At 35.8% G+C, this 13,095-nt stretch overlaps 1 protein-coding gene across 2 annotated transcripts in view; it reads right to left on the bottom strand.

Moving 5' to 3' along the window:
- LOC138711233 (pseudouridylate synthase RPUSD2-like) overlaps nucleotides 1-13,095 on the bottom strand; it is a 1,031,543-nt gene that overhangs the window by 32,967 nt on the left and 985,481 nt on the right. The window contains exon 6 of one of the 2 annotated variants that reach the window (XM_069842639.1): nucleotides 11,738-11,825. In XM_069842639.1, coding sequence (XP_069698740.1) covers nucleotides 11,738-11,825 — 88 coding nt within the window. Of the gene's footprint in view, nucleotides 1-4,118; nucleotides 4,207-11,737; nucleotides 11,826-13,095 lie in introns of both variants that reach the window. The other variant, XM_069842638.1, reaches the window with a different exon arrangement.

The raw sequence follows: 13,095 nt of genomic DNA, 5'->3' as shown, positions 1-13,095 counted from the left end.
GGACACTGCCTTCTTAATTCAGTGCTGCACCGTGATGCCATGGTTTTTAGAAAAATAGTCTATGAAGAAGGCCATGTTTCAAGCATACATGTCCAAAGCTCCCTAGTGTGTAGTTTACAAGTCAGCTAGTTGCTAGTCACTAGTGTGTAGTATGGACTTGAGCTTTGAGACACGGCCTCAGTACCGAATCTTTCCCGGATATAAAAGGCAATCGAAGTGTGGTATGTTACCTGCCGATCAAACCGCCTCATTCTAGTGTCGAAAGCATGGAGCTCTACGTCCATGCATCTCATACGATTTCATGGCGTCTACGGGGAATGATATTCTTTTATACAGAGTAGCTTATTTTCACATACTGATGTCATATACCAAACTGAAAGGAGTTCATTTATTGCAGTTTGTTTGCAATGTCTCATGGGGTCACGATTGCTAAAATGGCGTTGTGCAACATCACGGTTTTTAAAAAGTTAAAATGCCTTGTTACAATATTACGTTATCCAGTTCTTTTAATTTAGATTGGCTATGTCGTAACATAGTAGGCCAAGGAAACTTACTGTTGTCATATTAGCGATAGGCATTTTTTTTTACAGTTCGTAAACAACCATTTTCAAGTAGTATTTCCATGTTTTGTGTTAAAATAACTGATTGTAAACAAATCAAAGCGATATAAACAAACATTTAACATCGAAAACATTTAGAAGTGGCGCGAAGCAAATGTTTTTAAAGTTTTTTTAGTAAATAACCCACACTTAGGAGTGTAGAAATTTTTACATTAACCTCCAAATTCACTAATGTGTCGGAATCTGAAATGTTTATTTTATGATCATCGCATAATAGTGAATATTGAAGCATCTTCTTCCAATAGGGTAAACATTGGTAATTTCGTGGTAGTGGTTATTTCGTGATACTTTTTCTTTGCTCTTTTGTGAAATAACCAATGGTGTTACGAGATCCAAATTTCCGCCAAGGGATTGCATATGTTGTCCAGTTTCCAGAAACATACAGCTAAGCTTTGTGTGACTATTTTAGTTGCTTCAGTGAGCTTTTATGTTTGGAGAGAGCAAGTTTGCGTCGACTTCTCAGGCATACAAATTTTGTGGATGTTTGTAATTATATTACAGGCTTATTACTAAAGGTAAGCATATGATATTTGGTACAAAGATTTAGTGTATCTTCATGAAATTTTAGGAAATGTTTTTGGAATTTTAGATACATCTGTAGTCGCCATATAGGCTTAGCTTTACTGATAGAAATCTTAGCTGTTTGAGGCGAAATTTTGTTGAGCATTAAGTGTTACAATTTTTTAAATAGTATAAAATGTATTACAATAGGAATTTTAGAAATCTGAAGACAAGATGTGATAACAAAAAAGAAAACGGAGACGCAATGGGTTCAGTGTAGCTTCTGTTTGATTTGTTATCATGCTAAGTGTCAATGATAAGTGCTAGATGACTTGTAAGAATTGTAACAGAAGATGGAACATGGCTCCACCATTTTGGACCGGAGACAGAGGCAGACAATGGAGTGGCATCATGCAAATTCACCAAAGAAATGGGAATTCAAAAGTACACCTTCGGCAGGAAACGTTATGGCTACTGTGTTTTTCGATTCAGAAGGACTCTTGCTTGTGGACATCATGCCACACGGAACCACTATTAATTCTGACGGGTATGTTGAAACTCTCAAGAAACTTCAAGTTCGACTGAGACGTATTCGACGACATCGGGAGAAGCAGGATGTTCTGCTATTGCACGACAACGCACAGCCATATGTCAGTCATAAGACCACAGGCCAGATCAGAAAATTCGGACAGACAACACTGAAACATCCGCCTTACAGTCCTGAACTGGAACCGTGCGATTACCATCTCTTTGGTAAACTGAAGGATCCCTGCGCGGAACGAGGTTAGAAGATGACTCCCTTGTGCACGCTGCTAAAGAGTGGCTCAGACGTGTTGGTCCAGACTTTTACCGTGCTGGTCTACAGGCCCTCGTTCCTAGGTTACGTAAGGCAGTTGAAAGGGACGGGGATTATGTGGAAAAGTGACATTTTGTTCCTTAAGGATGCATCTACATTCTGTGAAAATAGCAAAGCTGTAGGATAAAAATATAATTTTTAAACGTTATGCATTACTTTTGGAGTTACCCTAGTAATATAGGCTATAGTAAAGTCCGTAATGAAAGTATTCACCCTTTCAGGGCAAAGAAGATCCCTTTTCAATTTCAATTTTTTCTTTGATTTCATTCTTATTATGTGTTGATATGTATTTCTATGTTTTCTTGCTATGAATATTAGACGGAATTACTATGTTTGATGTCTTGTAACAATAAATGAGAATTTCATTTGACTTTAATGAATTTTTCCACAATTCTTCTACCTCTCACGAAATTATCAATGCAATATCACGAAATTACCAAGGTTATCACGAAATAACCAACCTTTCAGGTTAAGTTGTAAAAGTGGTTTTTGCCACATATTCAAGAACGTATCCAATCTTTTATGTCTCCAGATTTGTACAGCAAGTTATCGTCTTTTAGATGAAAAAATCGGAATAAGGATATATTTACACATTTGCATTTTAAATTAGTTTTCATGAAATTATCACGAAATTACCAATGTTTACCCTACATGAAACAGGTTTGTATTGGAGGAAAACTGTAAGTTACAATAATAAGCTTATATTTTATATGAAAATAAGCATTAGTTTGTATTATCGCAATCAATCGCAGAAAAGTGTACCAATCAAGTACATTAGCGCAAAAGGATACGTAAATATGTTTACTTCCACTTTCTTCTTGATGTGAATGAATAATAAGATAAATGAAGATATGTATTCATTTTTTCCTCCCATTACTTTAATGCATTTTAAAATTTCTCTTTATTACGTAGTAAGTGTTGATATTAACATTTTAAAAGATTACAGCATAGCCATATTTTTAAATATCCTATACATACGAAAGTAAAAATTCGGATGAAGTTATAAAGAAATTGAGCTACTTAAAAGTGAAGACATTTTTGAAATCCCTGAAACTTCGTTCAAAGCAACATTTATTTTAAAATAAAACAGCCGTTTCACAAAAAAAAAAAAAAAAAAAAAACACAGAACCGGGTTTAATTACCATGTTTGTTCTAATTGTTTATATATTGGTAGCTTTGGCAACATTTATTCCGAAATAATATAACAGAACAAAGCTATTTAACTAATTTTTATGATAGCTTTTGTCTTCTTTTTTTTTATTACAAATTTAGCCCTAGAATGAATCGTGAATTAATGCCATAGACAAATTGCCGAAGCTCTCAGAAGATTTAAGTCTCAATGACATGAAGTTATCAGTCTTCAATTCAGTAGCTATTAAGGATTGAAGAACATAATGGTGATCATATTTAAATGTTATATTAATTGCTTTGTACGTTAACAAATATCATTCTATTGCGAGCGAAGTGGATTCATTTCTAAGTTTCTCCGATTTCAAAAGTGTCTCGACTTTTCAACAACTTCATAATTATTTATACTAAATGTAATACTGAATACATGTCATAACCAAGACTGTAAGGAACACTTCTTAATAAAGTTGTTTATGGTTTCAAAACAGTACCTTGCATGCACACACTTTCAAATAACTAGTTTAGAACACATTTTAATTTACGAACGAAAGAAATATTATTGTTTCGTGGATTTATCTTTACTCCTGCAGGAAAAAAGGACTGAATTTAACATAGAGGGTGGCTGTATGAGCTTTCAAACCAATCTATTTATTTTGAAGATAGTGTACAGGGGATCATAAGTACTGCGAAAAAACAGTTTCTTTCCACTTGAACTACAGTGCATACATTTTATCTTTCCACGCGCGCATGTGTGCGGCTGCGCCGTGTACCGCTTCTTCCGCTCTACATCCGCGAGCGTGGAAAGATAAAATGTACGCACTATATTACGCTCATAGTGTAGTGTACCAAACAAGGTGCACTCTTTCGAGAAGAAGCGGGAAGAACGCAAACTCTGCCACTACCAAATCAGACATTCATCAACATCTTATTACTTCTAATGGAAAATAATGATCGGGATGTGAGCATGTGCAGTTGAGCAACGCCCGCAGCACGTGGGGTTAGTGCGTACTCACCGGCAGCGAGCAGGGCTTATCCAGCACCACAATGTCCTCATCTACATGAATTAGCCTGATGGGTTTTGCTAGGACTGGGGTCTCATGTCTGCAATACAATCACAGTAGCACTGAGCCGTTTGCAGCTTTGCACACGTCCACAGTGGTGGCCGGCCGGCACAACACCCAACATGACTTGGTACACAACCACATGCAGCTGCTATCACACAGATGACCTTTACTGTAAGGTATTTCATCCTTCCTTGTACGGCTCTAATAAAAAATCCCCAGCTGACATACTGTTCAGACTACCAGTGTCGTGCAATACAGGCGCTATGTTCGGTCCAAGTTCGATACTGCAGAATGCGGCCTGTCACATTTCTTCGGCCTTGATATGAACATATTCGCTGACCTCTGTCCCCATCTCTTCATGTTTCAACCGCTCAAGCATTTTAGCACAGATCTAGTGCCTAGTAGTTTTCATATGGAATAAGACGAATTTTGTAATACAGTGAAACCTGTTCAAATTGGAACCTGAATAATCCGGAATCCTGTCTATTTCGGAACAATTTATTGATCCCGGCGAAATTCATGTGTTTTATGTGTAATTGTTTCTGAATAAAACGGAAACTGCCCAACGCGGAAACGGAAACTGTCTGCTACTGTTCAAAACGGAAATAATATTTTGGACACACTACTTTAATGTAAACTATATTTTGAAACAGTATGTGCTTTCAAGGAATGTACAAAATATGTAGATCACTAAGATAAAAACAAGTTTTCTTTGCAAAGTTTTTGAGGGTGCGAAGGTGTGTTGGCCTGATGGTCATAAATTTTATTACCCTATTGACTAGGCAGACGAGTCCCTTCAAAGATGTTCAATGCTTCACTCCTGTATACTGTCGTAGCTGGGTAGAACGCAAGTGTATTAGTGATTTCGTGATATAAAACATAAAAGGAAACAGAAAACAACTGGTTACACAGAAATAAATGAACTGTTGTGGGAATGGATTCTTCTTGCCCTTTCAAAGATCATGCCAATTTCTGGACTTATGCTGCAAAAGCAAACCCTTGAGCTTGCAAAGAAATTAGATAATCCAGAATTCAAGGCTTGTAGGCTCCTAGTCCAATTAAATAATGTGCTATGATATACAGTACAGTATTATAGTCTGAGATATTAAATTTAGTGTAATTTATAGCGTTTAATGAGTGACGATACAATTTATACAGGAAATGAGATTTTCACCAAGATCATTCACCAATTAAATAAGCGACATGAAGCTGATTTAATGTCAGCAATGTTAAACGGAATACTTTGTAATTCCTACAATTTGCGGCATGCCATTTTGTTTTTCATTTATACAAATGATAAAATATTCCATTTTAACTTCACACTTCACACCTGAATAACACGGAAACCTGTCCACAACGGAAAAAAATTAGGACCGTGTCACTTCCGTCTTGAGCAAGTTTCACTGTATCTTGGTTGCCTCTCTCCTGTTCGAACATTGCAGGGTATCGTTCAGGCTAACCTCAGTGACTTCTACTGTGATAAAGTGTCTAGTTTCGCTTTCTCCGTACTACGGTGTTGAGAAATTATAGTGATAATAAAAAACTTTGTGTAAGTCAACCAATAAGGTATCATGTTTCCCAAAGTGTCACATGTTCGAACTTCGCTGATGACTAGACATTTGTAACCGACAATAACAATCCTCAGCATGTAAAATACTCTAAAAGGGTTATAACTTACCCAGGCAAAATTATTAGTCAACGAATCGTTGCCTCACCACGTTTCTATATTTGAAGACATGCTTTACATGGGCAAACGTCTCGAGTTCGATGCCCGGCCCCGCAACAACTTATTATATTATTTCCCGAGATCGGATATTTTAAAATTAAAATAGACTAGCCTTAGAATCGGTTGGGAGTTCCTTATGCCAATTCTTTCGTTAACAATCTTTAGTGTCACTTAATAACAATCCATGTCATCTAACGCCACAAAATTGAACAATAAAATTAATGCAATTCTTACTGTAAGTATACTAATTTTCTAAGTTTTGTCAGGTCAGATTGGGTTAGATTAAATTTACTGGCTGGATCAGGCGGATGTGAATGCTTAGTGACCTACCGGCGAACATATGAGGAGCTTGGTATCAAAGCTGGACAACTCCACTTTTGCTTTTTTTTACTGAAGAGGCGAAAAACTAGATCCTTGCAAAGCAACGTCACAGTCATACGTACATTTTATTTAATCATTCTCATGGGTCATAGAAATATTTTTTCAGTCTCAAAATGTGATTAAAATTAATATTCATCTCGAAATTTAAGTTTAAAAAATGGAGTTGTCCATCTCTGAAACTAAATAATGGAGTTGTCTGTTTTTGAAACCAAATGAAGTCATATTTAAAGTGGAGTTGTCTATTTTTTAAACCAAACGAAGCCGTATTTAAAGTGAAATTGTCTACTTTTGAATTTAAGTCTCTTCTAACTCGGTTTCAAAGCAAATTTACTAAAACAGTACTTATTCATCCACAAACCGTTATATAAACAATCAGCCATGTTGGATTCGCGATGCGTGATGGGAAAACGTGGTATGAATGTGGGCTTCTCATTGGCTACTGAAGGAATTGTCCTAATTTGAAACCAAGCCACAGCGGAGTTGTCTACATTTTGATTACTAAGTGCTATTTTCGCTCTGTTCTATCCGTTTTTGAACCTAAACAGTTCCAGAATCGCATTCACCACACAAAATTCTATGAGAAACAATCGATATCTTGAAATCGCAAAAAATGGAGCTGTCTAATTTGATACTATGCTCCTCAATTGTCTTGTCATGATTTAAAAATGAGAAATAAAGCCATTAACAATGCAAGTATAATTAATATTTCATTCATTATTTCCTATAATGTCAAAAATTCTCATTTTTGCAATTTTTTTTCGTAAATGTTCATTTTTCTTTCGTTGTAATAAATAAATCATATTTATTTTTATTTTCCGCTCAGTAATTTTATCTTATATACGCATTTATATGTTATGTATTTACAAATTACCATTCAAACAATTACTTAACTGCACATGACCACGAAAATTCTCCTACTTTAATTCAGTGAAATTTCCGATGTCATAGCGAGTACGTATATATATATATATATATACTTACGTGTAAGAAGAGCATAACGACCTCCCGACCAATTCTGAAGGTGTTCCTTAAAGTATTTGTTTTCTTCCCTGATTCAGAGAACGAGAACATAATGCAGAAAGGCGTGGAATTTGCGCAGACCATACACTGAAATCAATCATGGCAGTGCCAGTGAAGTACAATTCCTCCAGGAATTTGTTCACAGCATTTGTTTCTTGGCGATATTTAAGATAAGATGGCTATTATGGTGTATGAAAAATAGAAATAAAAAAAAAATGCCTGAAATCAAATTGTCATGTTCGTTGTTTTCAATTGTTTTTTTTTTCTTGCTGAATAAGAGAATTTTTGGCTATTGAATTTACCTGAAATGGCTGTTATCTAGTCCAATGTAACCTAGAAATTAATTTTGTTTTCTTTCTCCCGAAAGTTACATTCTTCATTTTAATGGTATACTTTTTTTTTTAGAAACTATTTAACTTATCGTTATGAAATTTGTAGGGCATGAGAGTTTTAATGATGCAGTTATTTGAAAATATCTCAGAAAATTTCTGATTTGTGTTCATTTTTCTAAGTGGGAAAAGTAATTTTTTGAACGATAAATATTTATTTGGGCCCTAGTACAAAAATAATGGTCATATTAGAAAGAACTCTAGAAAATGAATGCTCAGTGATGTAATAATAATATATAAAAAAAAGAAAGTCGACTCCCGATAATTCGCGATCTTTTTCTCTTTTATGGTGGCGGGCGAAGTAACGTCATTTCCGTTTTTACTCTCTGTCCTTATCCCTTAAGAAATCTGCGATTTACAATCAGAAAAAAATGAACAACCCTCTAAGGAAAAAATATATACAAGATGAACCGTAAATAATATCATTAATTTCAAGTGGTTATTGTTTGAGATATTTTAAACAAAAACGTTTAACACAATTTTGCATGTCCTTGCTTCTTTTCGAGATAAAAATTGTTTTACATGAAACATTTCACAGCGTGTTTTGGGAAAGCCGTTGATTTAATTCCCAACATGCTCAGTCAATTTAAGATAGCAGTGTATTATGATGACAAATAATTGAAAGAATTTTACTTTTGTCCTTTAAATATGCAGAAATTTGATTCTAACAAATGTAGCATTGTAAAATTCCTTTGCAGGACGAAAAGTTACATTTGTTTGGATAAAATTTCTGCACATTTAAAGCACAAACCTAAAATTATTTCAATCAATTATTTTCGTAACACACTGCTCTCTTAAACTGATTGAGATATTAGGAATACAATCAAGGACTTTCCCGAAACACGTTATGAAATGTTTAATATACAGTAAAAAACGAGCAAAATTGCATGATTTTTTTCTGAAATATCTCAAAGAACAACCCTCTGAAATTAATGACATTATTTTTGTTAAACTAAAGTGTCTTATATGATATTTTGTAAAACTTTTTTTTTTTTTTTTTTTTTTGTTTGAAGATTCTATTTCACTACAGTAGGACCTAGAGTATAACATTATAGGCCTAATGTTTCAAAATGGTTTGCAGTGTTTCACATTTTGCACTTGACTTTTTTAAAGTTGGTATTTAACATCGCTGTATCAACTACTAGGCTATTTAGCGTCGATGATAGCGAGATGATATTTGACGAGGTGAGGCCGAGGATTCGCTGAAATTCGCCTTATGGTTGGGGGGAAACCCAACCCGATAATCAGCCCAAGTGGGAATCGAACCTACGCCCGAACATAACTACAGATCGGCAGGCAAGCGCCTCAGCCGACTGAGCTACGCCGGTGGCTGCACTTCATTTTAAGATTATTCTAATATTTCAACCTGTCAGAGTGACTTTTACTAAATTTAAATAATAATTTAAATATTTGCGAATAATTCTATTTGTTTTTACATTTCGCAGAAGTTCGTGCATTAACTACCGCGAATTACACTGGTCTAAAAAAAACTTTTTGTCTGCTACTGAGGAAATTTCAAGTGTTCCACACTGAAATTGATGCGTTGATTCCAGATCTGTAATCAGATTTATCATAGCACGTCAGGGTTTTGAGTTATGGGACTGTAACATTAATTCTAAATCTTACTATACCTGTACCGTAGTCAGAGATATAAATTGAGCTTAGTTTATACTGTATATTCTTTGTAAATTGTTATATTTTAAATACATATATGCACTTACAATATGTAATAAGCACTAAAAACTCTGTTAAAAGTCAAGGTGTGAATGAAGAAAGTGCATTTTTAAACACATGGTGATCGCTGGGAACCAGGATCATGCTCGGACCGTATTGACCCCGGTACCTGAATTTCATCGATATGTCCTGATGGAACCTCTCACCATGTTCGTCACTTACAGCGCAGAGATTTGATGGAAAAAAGTCAAGGTGTGAATGAAGAAAGTGCATTTTTAAACACATGGTGATCGCTGGGAACCAGGATCATGCTCGGACCGTATTGACCCTGGTACCTGAATTTCATCGATATGTCCTGATGGAACCTCTCACCATGTTCGTCACTTACAGCGCAGAGATTTGATGGAAAAAAGTCAAGGTGTGAATGAAGAAAGTGCATTTTTAAACGCATGCGGCAACCTAGATTCTGAAATGCTCTAAGCATGTTACATACTATCTCAGCATAAGTATCAGCTCGATAATTTCCTGTAAACCTGGGTAAACACTAGTACAAATGTGTCCCAAGCTTCGAGTTCAAGAGCACTCAGTTTTGACCTGAACGTAGTGTCACACATTATAATTAAAAATTAAAAATATTATTATTAGGGCTAGGATTTTGATGACCTTTAAATCATGAAAAAAATATCCCAAAAACAATCCATTCATGACCTAAAAATCTTAAAAAGATGCCCTTAAAAATGCCCTAAAAATTGTTCTTACATAATTGGCTTAGTAGGAAAAGAGGTTTTGTACTACTACATATTTAGACTAGTAATTAAATTAAATTCTAGTACCAACATTTAAGTTTATTTAATTTTACATAATTTTTTCTAAGTAGTACACTTTAATTAATTATTTTATCTGATGTAGTTTCCATGTAGTTCACCACAAGGCCACTCTTATCCGGAATTAGCAGGTATAGAGAAGTCTATATCGAAGAGGTGGTTGGAGTGTACTACGTTAAAATGGCAATATTTGTGTAGAAAAACGATTAAAATATTATACAAAATAATGGGTATTAGCCACCAGCATACCTTGGTCGGTTAAGGCGCTTGCGTGCCGAAACGGAGTTGCGCTCGGTCGCAGGTTCGATTCCCGCTTTGGCTGATTATCTGGTTGGGTTTATTCCGAGATTTTTCCCAACCGTAAGACAAATGTCAGGTAATCTATGGCGAATCCTCGGCCTCATGTCGCCAACAATATCATATTGCTATCACCAATTCCATCGACGCTAAAAATGACCTCGTAATTGATACAGCGTCGTGAAATAACCAAGTAAAAAAATAATGGGTATTAATGGACAAAATATGTAGACGAAATATCAAAGGAAATAAACATTATTTTACATTAATAATGGGGATTTATGGCCAAAATTAAATTAAAATGCCTAAACAATGTCCAAATAAATCAAAAGCTGCTCTTATGAGTTGAAACAGGCAAAAAATGCAAGAAAATTCCCTAACAAATGTGTTTTAAAACACTCAGTTTATCACATAACATATAAATACTAAAGCTTACTAGAAAAAAAAGATGCAATTTCGTCAAAATCCTAGCCCTAGTTATTATTTTAAAATTGTGACGAGATAGAAAAATACGGACTTCAGATCTGTAATCAGCCACTCAAATTAGGGTTGGTACACTTGTTTTTGTTCAGTAGCAAAATTGACAGTCGACTATACCTTTAAAATGTAAAAATTAATTTCTACCTTGTAATGAAGTAGGCAACAACCACTCTACCGTAAGTTAATTTAATAGCCAAAAGTTACCTTATTTAGCAAAAATAAATAAATAAATAAATAAATAAATAAATAAATAAATAAATAAATAAATAAATAAATGGATTTGAGGGAGGTGGGATATGATGGTAGAGACTGGATTAATCTTGCTCAGGATAGGGACCGATGGCGGGCTTATGTGAGGGCGGCAATGAACCTCCGGGTTCCTTAAAAGCCAGTAAGTAAGTAATAAATAATAATAATAATAATAATAATAATAATAATAATAATAATAATAATAATAATAATAATAAAACAAAAAAGAATCTACGATGATTACGACCAAATTTATGGGAGTCTGATTGCAGGCAATTTTTTCTAATTTTAATACACCATAACAACCATCTTCTTTGAAGCACTGATAAGTTTGAAGATCACCAACAACGACAGAAAGCTGAAGCAGATGTGGTGCAGACATCCTCCTCCGTCGCAGCTGTGCTACCTTACCACAAAACATCGGCACAGTGTGAGTGGTTAGCAGGACACAGTAATGGTGGGGTGGGTCGTCGCTACTGACAGACAACAGAGAAAGAGAGAGAAAGAGGCGGTCTCGTAGCCACTTACGGGGATGGAGGCGGGTTTGTTAACAACCACTATGTCCTCGTCCATGTGAACTATGGTGATAGGGTCGGAGGTAACGGGGACTTCATGCCTGCAACAAACCAACAATGCATTACACAATGTTCCATGCAGTGTGTGAGTGTGTATGTGTGTGGGAATCTGAAAAATTAGACTCTTCTTCTGCCAAACTTACCAGTACACATGTTTTTTTTTTTACCTCAGAAAACTCCAAGCACAAATTTAACAGGCTTGGGGGAGTTCCCTTCGAAGTATTTCCATCACTGTATTATCACCCTCTAGAGTCGACGGCAATTCGGAAGGCGGGTTGTCTGCTAGCGTTTGCATCGAGAGAGACAGATAGAGAGAGCAAGGCAGCGTACAACATTGCCACATCTTACTTCACGCACGTGCAATACAAATAGCGCAGGAGAGAATTTAAATTATCAAAAGACAATAATGACCTTAGTCGTTGATTACTGTAAGCATGACACCAAACAAACCCTCTTTCCTTCACTAACAATATTCTTTGCACGGTTCTCAATCCCACATCACATGCTTCTGCAGTCATTCCTTGTACGTTGGCAACGTTGCTGCCAGCATCAAGATGGCCGGCAGCGTTCTGCTCGTTAACGTTTTTATAATAATTATACACCTTAAACACTATTTTCCGCGCCTGCTTGTGTAATACTTGTGTTTTTACAGTCTCTTCTTCCATTTATTTACCTTACATACACATAGTAAATGTTAGTTTTACTTATTCAATGTATTGAAACACTCGCACGTGAACAAACGAACTCAGGAAGTGCTTGCTATAGACTGATTCTGATTGGTTCTCCTGTTCAAGCTTGTGACGTCACATGCCATACAGGCTACGGCGCATCTAGTGGCCACCCGCCTTCCGAATTGCCGTCTAGTCTAGTTATATACAATCACGAAGCTCAACACGTATGGAATATTTATTTATTTTGTTAATAATTGTAACATAAAATATAATATATACAGAAAAACTTTAGCTCGCCCCTGAAAGAGTAGAACTCGTGCTCAGGGGCGGATTCCTGAATTGAAATTAATAAGTATACAATACAATTTGTCTTATGTCTACTAAGCAATTTTTTTATTTTAGTAGGTTATTTTACGACGCTTTATCAACAGCTTAGGTTATTTAGCGTCTGAATGAGATGAAGGTGATAATGCCGGTGAAATGAGTCCGGGGTCCAACACCGAAAGTTACCCAGCATTTGCTCATATTGGGTTGAGGGAAAACCCCGGAAAAAACCTCAACCAGGTAACTTGTCCCGACCGGGAATCGAACCCGGGCCACCTGGTTTCGCGGCTAAACGCGCTAACCGTTACTCCACAGA

Source organism: Periplaneta americana, chromosome 12 (genome assembly GCF_040183065.1).
Source record: "Periplaneta americana isolate PAMFEO1 chromosome 12, P.americana_PAMFEO1_priV1, whole genome shotgun sequence".
Taxonomy (NCBI): domain Eukaryota; kingdom Metazoa; phylum Arthropoda; class Insecta; order Blattodea; family Blattidae; genus Periplaneta; species Periplaneta americana.
Note: the sequence above shows the minus strand (reverse complement) of the source record. Positions and strands in the feature narration are given on the sequence as shown.